The sequence below is a fragment of the Pagrus major genome, chromosome 15 (genome assembly GCF_040436345.1).
Source record: "Pagrus major chromosome 15, Pma_NU_1.0".
NCBI classification, from domain to species: Eukaryota; Metazoa; Chordata; class Actinopteri; order Spariformes; family Sparidae; genus Pagrus; species Pagrus major.
Window position 1 is genome coordinate 13,852,474 of NC_133229.1, and position 13,863 is coordinate 13,866,336.

The 13,863-nt window shown below is 42.1% G+C and overlaps 1 protein-coding gene across 2 annotated transcripts; it reads right to left on the reverse strand.

Annotated features, from left to right (window-relative positions):
- Nucleotides 1-25: 25 nt before the first annotated feature.
- Nucleotides 26-13,863, reverse strand: fhip2a (FHF complex subunit HOOK interacting protein 2). Of its 2 annotated transcripts, none has more exons than XM_073481935.1 (18): nucleotides 13,774-13,863; nucleotides 12,535-12,689; nucleotides 11,390-11,468; nucleotides 9,841-10,010; nucleotides 9,613-9,717; nucleotides 9,370-9,492; nucleotides 9,000-9,224; nucleotides 8,693-8,889; nucleotides 8,362-8,476; nucleotides 8,146-8,222; nucleotides 7,832-8,024; nucleotides 6,973-7,136; nucleotides 6,125-6,271; nucleotides 5,945-6,035; nucleotides 5,662-5,805; nucleotides 4,616-4,756; nucleotides 3,277-3,380; nucleotides 26-3,187 (listed from the first exon to the last, which is right to left on the reverse strand). In XM_073481935.1, the coding sequence occupies exons 1-18, from the start codon at nucleotides 13,778-13,780 to the stop codon at nucleotides 3,076-3,078; spliced, it is 2,349 nt and encodes a 782-aa protein (XP_073338036.1). In that variant the 5' UTR covers nucleotides 13,781-13,863; the 3' UTR covers nucleotides 26-3,075. The 2 variants fall into 2 exon arrangements, with proteins under 2 accessions (XP_073338036.1, XP_073338037.1); XM_073481936.1 differs by lacking the exon at nucleotides 13,774-13,863 and adding an exon at nucleotides 12,825-12,889.

A 13,863-nucleotide genomic window follows, 5' to 3' on the forward strand; every position in this document is an offset into this window, starting at 1 on the left:
CTGTTCAAAGAATGACCACATCTCCTGCTGGAGGAAGCTTTCTTTTTTTTAATCGGGACGGAGAATGTTAAACAAAACCATATCGTCCTGAATGAAACAGTGTTGAGATGAAGACAGCTGATGGGGAATAAATGACGCCTCAGTGATCTTACAGTTACTCTGGGAGGCGGGAGGAGGAGTGAGCATGCACCTTATCTTAATGTTTTTAATTATGCATTGCACAATCACGAAATCAAACTGGCCATGAGATAGAAGCATAATGAGACTCGTCCCATTTCACACCAGAGGAAAGCAGCGATGAGCATGAAGGAATTGAGCAACATCGTACAGTGATTGGTCTAAGCTGACACGAGAAAAGAAATCAGTTGGCATCAGACATTTTTCGACTATATTGAGAGTCCTGTACATCTTCACAAACCAAACAGTCTATGTAACACAAGAGATAGGCATAATAAGATCACAACAAACTGCAGTGAAGCAGAACCCCCTTACACATCGATTCCAGGAGTCCTCAGAGATCCACAGTGTGAAGTAAGGCATCATATCTCCCTGTCAGTGACTTCAAACAAAGTGCTGACAGCTAAGAAATCATCACAGATGGCTGGACTGCCTTTTTTTCCTCTTTCTTTCCACAATGAAAAAAAATGTATAAGCATGCATTTACGCCAGGTAGTATATCTCTATTGCTATTGTACACATACAATATACAAATGTACAGAACAAGTTGGAAAGATAGTTGATTAAAAAATGTGCATGATTGATAATTTAAAAAGAGTTTCCCCAGTAAAATAGAAATGTTACTCCCAGTACATCCTAGATTTTTTTTTTTTCTTTTGGTTTATGAAACAAAACATTTTTGGAAAACAAAAAAAGCTTTTTGTTGAGTGTATTTACATTATGAACAAGGATGAAGAAAGACGATGTGCAAATCCGATTCCATGCAAGCAGTTGCATAATGTCGTTTAGGTGCTTGAGTGATGGGTTTGAACGAGGAGGAAAACAAAAAAAGAAAAAAACAAAGCTCAAGACCAGGGACTCATGGCTTCAATGAATAACTGTCCACTCTCCACCGCAACAATAAATCATTACACTCACACACAAACATGCTCACCAATCATGGAAACATTCACACTGGGAACACAACACAAGAACCAAAGTTACATTAAGAAGCATCTTGATTTAGAATCATTCAAATCTTAGGTAATCAATCACCCACTCAAGATATCCATCCAACATACAACCAAACATCCTGTTCCAACAAAACACAGCACAATGAGTGTGTTTCCTAATCATTCAAGGTCAGACCAAAAAGGTAACACTGCTAGTAAACGCAACACCTCATAGGAAGTCACGATAACCTGTGGAGGAGGAACCCAGAGGATACTGTGAGCCGGTGGTTTCCACATATCCAAACTGAGATGCTTTTATACATTTAAAGAGTTGTGAAGATGATGTATTTTTGCTTCACAAAAGTGTTCCTTTTTCAGAATTAATCATTTCAAATAAAACTAACAGTAAAGTGAGATTTTAGAATTACAAATTGGTTGAACATGAAGCTTTAAAGCAGCTAGAAAGAACTTTTATTTTTTGTTGATTCTGGCAGACCCTGTGGAGGCTGGGAAAATTATAAGCTTCCTCATCATAGTCAGCACTCCGTCACAAAAATGTTGTTTTACTTATACAACCTGGATAAGTCAGAATCAGACCCAATGACAGGCATTAAGAACTACACAGAAATAGCCGATATTCTCGCCGATGGTCTCGTTTGCTTATCTAAGTCGTATAGAGGCATGATTAGATGAGGATTAACTTGAGACCGTTTCATAACCAGTTAAAAGTTCCTTGTAGTACGTGAGGGATCAAAAGCTTATAAAGTTGTAAATGTTAGATAAATGTTAGATGCTAGAGTAAGTCTTAAGTTAATGATGTTTTTAAAGACACTGCTCAATATAAACATCTCCTCTGCATCCCTCCATCCATAGAACAAACTAATGACTGAGATATAAATGGTGTAAAAATATAACACAGTATCCCTTGGATAAAATACACACTGGTGCGTGAGAAATGCAACACTGGGTCTGGAGAACAACATTTCAGAACTAAAGAGGAAATCAAAATCAAGATGTCTCCTCCCACACAACTAACTTGACGTTTCCTAAAAGCCAGCCGCACAAAGCAAAATGTAACGAGTGCAATGCAATGAGATCTGTGTGCAAATTTACATAATTTGCAAAACTGCATGTGATGGATGGTGACATCTTTGGGTGAGTACAGATGAGCTTTGAGAGCACTTAAAGACAAACTGAGGAAAGACGAGATAAACAAATAAAGTAAGAAGCATCTGCTTAGTCAGTCCTTACCTGGACTGTTTTAAATGCATTTATCTTAATATGACATTAGTTAAAAAGGCAACCTGAAAGCAAATAAATAAGAGGACTTGGCATATAAAATATGAGTGCAGTATCGTTAATACTGCAGGTCAATATGTATGTAACTACAGGTAAATATAGGGGTTGAAGGTGGTGGGCGTTTTTCTCTCTACAGCCTCTTGTCTTCAAACAGACAACACGTGAGGAGTCAAGATAAAAATGTTTCAAAAGGAAACAATCTTCTGTAACTGAAAGGTGTGATACCACACTAAGGCAATGACGTTTACAAATGGGCGACAATGGGACAGGAAATAAATACACAAACATCTTTTCTCCTTGATAGGATAATTACAGGGCTATCATCTTTTGGCTGGTGAGGAAGAAGACGGTGGGAAGGGGGGGTGAAAAGAGTCCAGTGACCATCTCTCTGCACCTCAACCTCTATCCTTCCCTCCTCTCATTCCTCTGCTGGCTGGGCAGTGTCTGTGCTCTGACCTGCTCAAGAACAAGACCAAAGACTTTTTTTTTTAAATGGTGGAGCCCGAGAGGCGATGAAACCCGTCCGTGTTGGGCTTTAACAGTCTTGCAGGGATGAGCAGCTAGTGGTAAAGTTTTGCCGACCCTGTGCCACCGGTACCGCCACACCCCAAAAGGCCCTGTTTAATCTTGACCTGTCTGCGTGGCAGATGGTTGAACAGCAGGAAGATTACGGCGAGGAGGAGGAAGCTGCGTGGTATTTGACGAAGGCGATGGCTGCCAGCTCTTTGCAGAACTCCTCCAGCACGATTACGCCCTCCAGTAGAGTCATGTGGTCGATCCTACAGAAAGAAACCAACAGGGAGGTGAGAAGTACGTTCCGTAAATCAACTTAAAAGATTAGAGCACAGAAATCTGTGGAAGTACGTACGTGATGCCCTCCGGCTCCAGACCCAATAACCTCTTCCTCACGAGCAGCAGTTTGGGTGTGAAATCTGGGATGCGCTGGATCCTCAACATGAGATCTCCCACCACCTATCACACACACAAGAACACAGTACAATTACCAAAACACAGCAGCACTGCTTCCATCCCTGGGCAAAGGTGCAACACTAGTTAATCATTACTGTAATTATCATAAACAAACAAGACCATCAACAAGAAAATAAGCTGCTTCCTCCAGCCTCTAAACTGCCTATTACACTGTGTGCTACTGGGACAGATTTCAAAGAAAAGAAGTAGGACTGAATCACAGAACATAATAGATGCAGACGCCCAGTTCTTCTAGAAAGAAATGGGTCGAGTAGGAGCATGCTCTAAAGATTCCAAAGCAAGCGAGATTCTCGGAAACACTTGCACAATCAATACCCACTGGCACGAGATAAAGGCCAACAATTGTCTCAAAAATTATTATTTGTTGCACCGAACATTTGGAAACACAATCTCAAACACTGTCTGTCGAGACACGCAAGACATCTTGCGTGTCTCGCACAAAGTGCCCAGATAACAGTGACTGTAGGGTTTGGGCATAGCAGTGAACGCTATAGGTTTTCTCATACAGATATTTATTAATAATTATAATATCAACAGTGGTCTCCAAATATTGATTTTTCTATTTTGGGATCTGCACTTTCTCTCTCTCTCGTATTCATGACACTGTGTTTCCCACTTGACTTTACTTGGGCATACTTCCCAGGTGTATTAACAGTGGTCAAAGTACATTTGGCAACACATTTTAGCATTTTTCTGTTAGAGAACAACGCCAGCCTTGATCAATTAACTAGCTGTGGACAATCTCCCCTCACTGTATGCTTCTATACTTGTCCCTGCGCTGCAGAGAAGCACACAGACAAAAAGAGAGACGATCATCAGTAGCAGCCCTGATATTAAACCCCTCCTGTTAATGCACACTGATTATGATGCAACCTCTCCTGTTGAATGTTAGCCTACTTGTGTCATTGTTTTGTATCGTTTCGATAGGCTGCGTCATTAACAACAATCCTCCCCCGCACACGGCTCACCTGCTGTTGTGAATGTGTATTTTTTGTACGACACTGCTGACAAACAAAGTCCACAAAGAAGACACATACTTGGAAACAGAAATATAAAGACTCATAGTGGGAGGATAGGCCGGTGTGTATGCAATATAGAGACCAGAGGTCGAGAGATATGTGACGGGAAAAGCAAAACAGCAGATTAAAGTAGTTTGTGAGTAAACACTTTCAATTTGTGGGAAACACTGATGCTATCTGTATGAACGTGAGCCTTACCCTGACAATGACAGAGAACAGAGACCTGCAGCCAGGGGCCAGGTTGATATAAGGGTCCAGCAGGTACTCGTGCAGGTGGGGGTGTGGTAACAAAGACAGCTTGGACAGCACAGCGGTCACCTGCAGGTTGACATCGTACGGCTGGAGGACAAAGAGGGCATCAGATATGAAACTAGCCAGGAAATTAAATGGAGATTAGAGTGAACCAAGTGTGTGTGTGTGTGTGTGTATGTGGAATAAGTAAAACAGAGGGTCACAATAGTCAGAAGCTTTTAATGACAGGCTCATTAATACATAGAGTGCTCTCCTTTTGGATTTGATTTCTAAATGCTACAACAGACCTGTGAGCTGCCAAAAGAGTGCATTTTGCTTCTGATCTCTATTAGTCATCATTTGTTAAGTGAGTTTACGTCCAGAGCTCATTATTTTTGTTCTTTATTTTCAAAGGCGTCTGCATAATCAGCAGCTTATTTGCATTTTCTCCCCATTTTTCGTTCCACTTTCCATTAGCGGACCTAGTTTATGCTAAACTGTAGTAAACAATGTTCTCTTCAACTTCGAACAATCTGATCCTTTAAAATAATCAATAAAAGCACAGAAATGATGGCTAATTTAATTTGACTTTAAATTAAAGTCTGTGCTGCTTTGCATGCAGAAAACCTGATTTATTTACTAAATTTTTGGCCTTTTAATGGCTTTAATTGAGGGACGGGCAAAGAATGGCAGGAAATGGGAAGAGAGACAGGGGATGACATGCAGCAGGGGGCCACAGGCTGGAACTGAACCCAGGCTGAGGCGACAGGCTCTGTATATGCTCTAACAAGTGAGCTACTGGAGCACCCCTTGAATCTAATTTTGAGATTATTTTGTCATTCATTAGCTGCTCTATTTGCTCCATGGATTTGATTACAACCAAAACTGAATTTATGATTTCCAAAGGGCATTTTATTGTCATGCTATTCAGACTTGTGGGCTAGTGGAGCTGTAACAATGCAACAGATGCCCGTATTTCTACAGATATTTACTGTATGGAGAATCAAACTGACCTGATCTAGGATGCGACCCATCCTATCGAAGAGAACCTTGAGGAAGTGGCCCTCGAAGAATGGGATGTCCAAGTTACACTTCTCAAAAGGCTTTGGATTTCCCCTCCAGTCCCACCGCTGGCAGACCCCGCAGTAGTCCCTGAACTGAGGAGAACAATTCACCGACTCTTAGTATCTGTTCTACTAGTGACACGTAACAAAACTGATGACCAACAGCCAGTTAACCAACAGCTCTCTGTCCAGTGTATCTCAAGCCTTAAACAAACTGTAGAACGAGCCTCACCTGTCTGTGTGCGTCTCTGAGGTAGGTGTCGTAGCCCGTGCCTTCAACTTGATATGATGACTTAGCCTCATCGGGCACCAAACACAGGAAACTGAAACAGAATTGAACTGTTAAACATTGTTTTAAAGAAGACTGAGGAACTCATTATACTGGATGTTGTATCCTGAGCAGACTGTGTACCTGTTGACAATCTTGTGGACCTCCGTCTTCCCGTCAGACTTTGAGTGGTCGGGACTCTGTGGTGGAGATGAGCTGAGCCAATCAGAACCAGACAGCCTAGTGTCTGGAGAGACGTCATCGCCAAACAGTGGATCCTCCTCAAGATCTCTGTAGAAAGAACAAATGTTCATCAAAAAAGTATATTGTGGGAACAAAAGATGTTCACTTTGCATTTAGTTGTTGCCTGAGGATTTATGCATCCTTCAAAAGAAAAAAGGAAACACACCAATTGGTATAGGCTATTTTGATTTCTATCGTCCAGTCTGATATTAAAATGACAAATCCACATGGTCAGTATTCCTGTATGTAGTTAAAGGGGGAAATATGTTGTTCTTCATAGGTTATTTGGGCTTGCATTGTACTTTAGAGTTTTGTTGTATGATGTGGGAAGTGAATGAATGTCTTTATAGGAATAACAGATTGTTTATCTTGGACCCTTCTATGTTGAAATATAAGAGTTTACTGTATCTGGAGGTTTGTTTAGTGTGTGTCTATGGAAACACAAATGTCACTGACATTAAGCAATATGATGATGTAATATCACGTATCCCCAGTGTTACAGTGCTGCCTTTAGGTAACTTAATTAATTTGCATGAAAACTAATGAGTCATGTAAAACAATAACACTTGGAAACAAGCAAGCTATTACACACAATCAGAAACATTTTAGCTGAATTTGTGGCACATCTGCACAAACACAGCTTGCATGCATTCACTTTATTTCCAGTGGTGTTTGTTTGTGCAGGTGATTTTCCAGGCAGGATTTAAAAGGCAGCTTGTTGAAGTCAAAAGCTAGAGGCAGGTCCTTACACGGCATCATGTGGCTGCCCATTCTCCAGGGGTTCCCGTTCCTCCTGCGGTTTGTTCTCCAGGTAGTTCCTCTCTTCCAGGCTGCGCAGCACCAAGCTGTGGAGGATGTGCTGGTTGGGCTTCTGGATCAACTGCTCAAACAGCCGCAGCGTCATGATGCTGATCTGGGGACACAGAACGAGGAGTGAGGCTGAGCTCCCTCTATAAACCCTGAACAACAAAGCCAAGTATCCGCTCACTGACGAAGAAAGTAGGCAGTGGCTGCTCTGAACATCAAAGAGATGATTCATTTCTCTTTGTGTGATGAAAATGTGTGCAATAGCTCTGTCAGATACTAATTAAAATTCATGTGCTTTTGGTTAATCATATGATTCACTAGAACTCAGAGTCCTTAGAGGGCAGATGGCCATTTGTACTTTTGAATATTGAACAAGGAGGAGAAGAAATTATGGATGATTTTCATTATTAAAGATGCATTAATATGATCACGAAATGATGCAACACAAAGGCCAGGTGAATCTGATCAACCAGACATAAATGATGTTAAAAGGTACATCGTGACATTGCGGTTCAACAGGCCCTGTAGCAGAGAGGACGAAAACTGGGCAGGTTTATTAAGGAAACAATTAACGGGACATCGAGACATAACATGAGGGCATTGAGCAGCAAAAAAAGTTTCATTTTCTCGCCACCATTCACCAATGACAAAAGCTCCTGCCTTACGACAACTCTGAGGGGACACATAACTTTTACGTGCTCCCTGATAGGCATCTTTTGAAATCACAATGTCACGGTTGTTCAGGGCTCAGTAGTCGATGACCATCCCTATCCTTAATATTAACAATTATGTGATAAGAACCTCGTCTGACAGGTGGTCGCAGTGCTCGATGAGCCTGTGTCTGAGTGGATTCTGAGCGATAGTAGCTGAAGTCTCAGGCTCTTTCTCCTCTCCCAGCAGGAAGTAAACCATCTCCTGCAGCAGAGCCTCTGAGGTCACCTGCCTGATGATCCTGTTCAGCAGGGCTGTGGAGGTCAGAATGCCCACCTCGGACCTGTGTGCGCCCACAAACACACAACATGTGTTAATGAGCAGTCACGACAAATAGCACACCAAGACAAGACAAACAATTTCAATCAAAGCATGATTGATTGATGATTCAACGCAAATCTTACGTCTGCATCAGCTGCGGCTCCATAACGGAAACAAAGAACCTTTCTCTCACTGCTTTTGCCATCACAGCAGCCGCTGACTGGAAGACAGTGAAGAAAAACAAAAATCTAGTTCAGCCTTCTGAAGCTTTTAAACACAAAAATGACTTCTTTTATTGTGAGGATTATGACTGCAACGTGACGCATCAAAACACAGTGAGTCAGCATGAAGTTATGGACCTTTTGAGCCTCTTTGATGAGCTGGTCACAGTAATCTAGCCAGGACAGGAACGAGATGAGAGCCCTCTTCCCTGTGAAGACAGCAGCATCCTCCTTCAGGTTATATACATCCAGGCTGAAAGAGAGAGAGAGGGGGGAAAAAGGGAAAAGGGAAAAGGATTGATGCAACTCTTCAAAAATAACATTTTACAGAGAATGCTATTTAAAGTTCCTGCTGGGTCCAATTAAATCAAAACCTCAGATGATGACACTATTCAAGTGTATTAAAGTGGTGTTTCAAGTCGTTACACTTCTGACTTCATTAAATATGTAGTTATTGAAAGAATTTTACCCCCAGTTGACTGACTCGACAGTTTCAATGTCCAAGGGGTCCATGGACTGTGGCAGGGCTTTATAGAAGGCGACCAGCCTGTCAGTCAGAAGCTCACAGAGCTCAGTGTTCTCAGTTAAACACTTGGCAGCTGCAGGCTCTGGTAAACTGACCAGCAGCATCAGGCCCTCACATGCCTTCACCACTATCCTGCCATCCTGACAAGAGGACAAATGGATACAACTCATGAATATTAACTTTTAATGAAGGAAAAAAGATTACAGGTTGCAGTACTTTCCCTAAAATTCATTCCACAGGGATTACTTACAGGGCTCTTTGTGAGGTTGAGCAGGGAGGTAACGAGATTGTAGTTGTTGCTGTTGTTGCTGTTGGTGGCCGGACTTGAGTTGGAGGCAGCCGCTGCAGCTTGGGGCTCCACTGGGCGGTCAGCCTGTCCCTCTGTTGGAGACTGACCAGTGTCTGGAGCAAACACATTCTCCTTCACCACCTCTGTCCCCGCAAAACTCTTTGTCTCAGGTTTCTTTGACTTGTTCTGCAAATAGCATCACAAACAGGAGATATTCTCAGAGCCGTGTGCTGTTTAAAAATCCGGTAAGGCGCTTATTTTTGCTAGTAATATATACAGATGAATATTTATGAATGAACTTCTTTTCCTCCCTAGCATTGCAGCAACTCACCTCGAGGAAGAAGTTGACAAGGTATGGGTCCTGCTTCAGTTTGGCACAGACGATACACAGGAACTGAATCTCTTCATTTTCTGTAGGAGCAGCCAGCACATCCCCGCACAGACGGACTAGTTTCTAACAGAGGAATGTCACAGCCACAGAAAAAAGGAGGTTAGAATAAGTTACATAACCTGTCATATAGGGAGCCATTTAGAGGAAAAGGACTATTGAAATCCCAACTGCATCACTGCTCACCTGTACAGGTCTGTGGACATTGATGTGTGGCAGGAGAGGCTGACGAATGTGTGCTAGCAGCTTTGTGTAGAACGTAAGCACCTGCTGCTTCATCCCTGGAGGACACTGAGGGGAAATAATAAACAAAATATGTGAGAATTGTTTTGGGGGGTCCGCAAAAATAGACATGTCACCAAAATGCAGCTAACAGTGCAGATCAATGTAGTCACCAAACTATGACTGTCTTACATCTGCTTTGCCTAAGGTGTAGAGAGTCTCCAGGATCTTATGGTGTAGGAGATACTCCATGCAGGGTCCTGTCTCTCCAGACTCCCTCTCCGCCTCCTCCTGGGTCAGGATGTCCAGCATCTGTTCCAGGTGGGATGGGATGTTGGTGTCTGTAACTGGAGCTTTGTCATCTAACAGGGGAAAATACAAGAACATGTAAGAACCTCTGTATGTCCACAACATCCGATCAGAAAGGAAAAGGTCTTGCTCATCATTTACGCATGCTGGAAGTTTGAGGTTTACTTAAAGTGTAAAAAGCTTCACAAGTGTTAAAGCTACATAGCGTTTGTGTAGTGTTTGTTCAAATACAGTTGCAAAAATATGTAATGTTTGAAAGGTGCAACACTGTCCACGTAGTTTTCTGCTCCACTAACCTTATAATATATTGCAAAAGAGTCATTATAATAATCTTTATCAATGAAAAACCTTGGTAGCGCTTACTAATCTTGCTGGCATACACACCTTCTGAGGTGGCTTCACAGTGAAATTAAATATTTCAACAAATCTCTTTTCCAATCAAATTATTATTCAAAGCAATTTCAAAACTAAAGCCCACATCAAAGAGTGAAATAATATAGTGTTAAACCAATTATGCACTAGCTAACAGGAGTGGGTCAATTAATTCAATAACAAGGAAGGATACACATGTATGTCATGCTGAGTTTAACAAAGCAAACAATGCCAAAAAATGGTCAGTAAGGACAGTCTGCGGAGTGAAGTTTCATTTGTAAGAAATGACAACAACCAATGTCATCAGCATGACCAAATAATTCCTTAAACTTGTAATCAGTGATTAATTGTCCCCGAAAACATGCTCAGCTACATAATACTCGCAGTACAGGTTATCTCCCATCAGCTGTTCAGAGTGAATTTTCTAAAACTGGCCTAACTGGGAGAACTGCTGCAAAGAATGCGAAGAATAAGAGACAGACACGCTCCTGGCCCAGAATATACACACCAGACAACAGTAGTTTGAGCAGAGGTTGTCAAAATATTACATGACTGGGTTACACCACCAGGTACATCTTAGATGAAACCTGATGCAGACGCAGAGCGTATTAGTTCCATTTGCACTGATCCTGCAGGCAAACACGAAGGAAGCACTCTCAACTCTGCTAATCTGGAGCTGCTTTTGTCCGAACAGACTTGCAGAAGTCTAATGCAAACTCTACCAGCATGACATTCCCAGCATACTTCACACTTTGGATTCTCCTCATGACCACCCCCTTTGCAATGCCTTTCAGTATAAAAAAAACTAAAATGTTTGCAGATTAGAGCTTCACAATGTTGTAATTTGCTGGGTTTTAAATATTGCAATTTTTTGTTGTGTGTGCACACTTCTATTTAAAAATACTGAATATTGATACTGAACATATAAACATGCCTAGTTTCCTGCCATTCTACGCAAACTTCCATCAACAACTTTGGCCAGTGACCTACACAACATTCAGTCCATCTCTGTGGATATTGTGACCAGTGCTGTTCACTTATTCTTTCAGACTTTTCTTACCAGAAGTCTCGATGTAATAATGTGTAATGGCCTTCCAGTGATAGACAAAGTCCTCCTGCAAGGGCAGCGATGGGGCAAGCTGAAAAAAGAGAAATTGTCAACATAAATACATTGTATGTTTACATTGGCCTAACAGAGAGACACCAGTAATTATGAAGGCTACATGTTTCGGTCACTTTCAAACAGAGATTGATGAGATTGGTTTGTTCTAGTCTTCTTATCAACACTATCTTTTCAGTGTTAAATATCTCACTACAAGATGATCAATGTGTTGTTGCGATCAAAGACGATCTCAGCTGCTTTCTAAATGTTTAGTAATAGGGTGAAACTTTCACTTTCGAGTGGCATGAAAGGTTTCCACTAATCCTCATACATAACAAGAAGCTGCATGACAGAATAAGAAGTCAACAAGCTAATAATAGACGTTTCCTTATTATATAACATTTACACTTGAACTCAGAAGTATACTATAGGTCACCTGCCAAGCACTTATTGTTTGAAACCTTTGACATAAAGCAGCTTGAGAAAGGGATTCAGACAGGTAACTACTGCTTTCTAGCTAGTGAACGCTAGCTAGCTGGCTAACATTAAGCTTTTCCGAAAAAGCCGCATGAGATAACCCACAGACTATACCTTTAATTGTAACGGTAAAGCGTTTGCGCAACATCAAACAAGGCTGTCCTAACATGTCGACATCACTCCTAATGATAGGACTCTGCTGTTTGAAACAAGATCTCCAGCCAGCTACGGCATTAGCTTCTTGACGCTATTATCGGCTAGCATTAGCGGCTAACTAGCCCAGCATCACAAACTACCCTTGACACAGACGTCTCGCTGTAATAAATAAAATGGCAGTGATTAAATATGTTAGTTAGCAACATAAACGAACAGAAAAACAAGCACACCCATTGGTATGACTTACTATCGCGAACAAAAACAAACAAACTGACACCGCAAACACAAAACGCTAACATTAGCTTAGGCTAATGAGTTAGCGCGCTAGCTAGCAACCTATCTCTAACGCTGACGTTATGATATGTGATGTCTTAGCGACCCAAGGGCCGCTTTCGACCAAAATAGACGACACACAAAGACAAGAAAATGGGCAAAAACAACAATGTAGGTTTGGTATTAAAGAAACTCACCGCTTCCACAGCGTGCTGGAGTATGGACGTAAATTTGGAGAACATTTTGTTCTTCGACTGGACTAGTTTCTCCCGAGAAGACCTAGAGAATTCCTCTATCTTCTTCTTCCTGTTGTTGCCGCCGCGATCCAGATTGGAGGTTTCATATAATGACCCTTGTAACGAAAGAAAAAAAAATGTAAGCAATAAAAAAACGTAACACGTTGCTGTCCACAGGACCTCACAGGCCCTGGCACAAGCACTGTAAACAAGACGTCTACAGACTCAAGTATCGTGCCGCTGCTGCTCACTTTGGACACGGTGGCACTTCCCTCGCCAAACACTAGCTGCTCCTGTCGTCCAGCAGGGGGCGCAGGAACACAAGACTTACAAGGACTGAGGACGATCGATGCATACAAATGAAGAAGACAGTAACCAATATTGAAAGAGGGGGCGAGGATCGATATCTACAGCTTGGAAACAACATTCAATAAAGCCCACTTGGAATACATAAGGAAAGTATTGGATCCCGATAAGCAAGCGATTGAGGTTATATGGAAAAAGCTGTAACAATCGATTGATTATGCTGCCACATGATGCACCGGTGTGGGCTGTTTCTGTCAAGTAGCGCATGAAACCCTGAGGTTTAGCTTGCCTAGCACTGTCACATCTTTGAGGATGAAGTCGGGGGAGTCCACGTGATGAAGCGATCGCCAAATATTCCCCTCAAAGTGGCGGGATTCATGGAAAAATACAAAAAAAGAGAGAGCACTCATTGCTCCAGAGTGCCTGTCAACTTTATGATTTAGCCTCCAGAACAGCACAGTCATCCCAGACTAGGGGAAGAAAAAAAAAAAAAAAGTAGGCACGCCGGTGTAACGTTGAGGTGATCCGACAGAGGAATCTCAAGCATGATTTTTTTTAATTCATAAGTGAATAATCCTGCGGTGTCATGATCAAATATGGACATGAAACTTGTGGAAGGATGCTGTGTGATCCAGGACACGCCCTGTCGCTGAGAAAGTGCTCTCTCCATCGCGCAGTCTGCTCTAGTCTACCAAATCTGCAGGCTGTAATGTTCCCCTGCGTTTAATCCCGTTAAATGACAGCACAAAACTTCACGTGCAGATCACATCAGGCTGTCTTTTTTTCACACACCGCACACACACACCACCTCACTCACTCCTGCTCCACAGCCGCACCGGGGCAGCTCCTCCGGCTAATCTCGTCAAGAAAAAGAAAAAGAGAGGCTCTACCTACCGGGCATGTCTGCTAGAGGTGAGTGTCTTTTGCCGCAGAAGCCTTCATAACAGTACACACAGGGGGGAAAAGTCGCTTAATGTTGTGAGG

What these genes read in the sequence shown, in the direction of transcription:
- fhip2a (XM_073481935.1), bottom strand. An exon ending in ACACCTTAGGCAAAGCAGAT is followed by an intron (nt 9,718 to 9,840) that starts GTAAGACAGTCA and finishes ATTTCCCCTCAG; the next exon opens with TGTCCTCCAGGGATGAAGCA. An exon ending in TGTTCTCTGTCATTGTCAGG is followed by an intron (nt 3,381 to 4,615) that starts GTAAGGCTCACG and finishes TGTGTGTGATAG; the next exon opens with GTGGTGGGAGATCTCATGTT.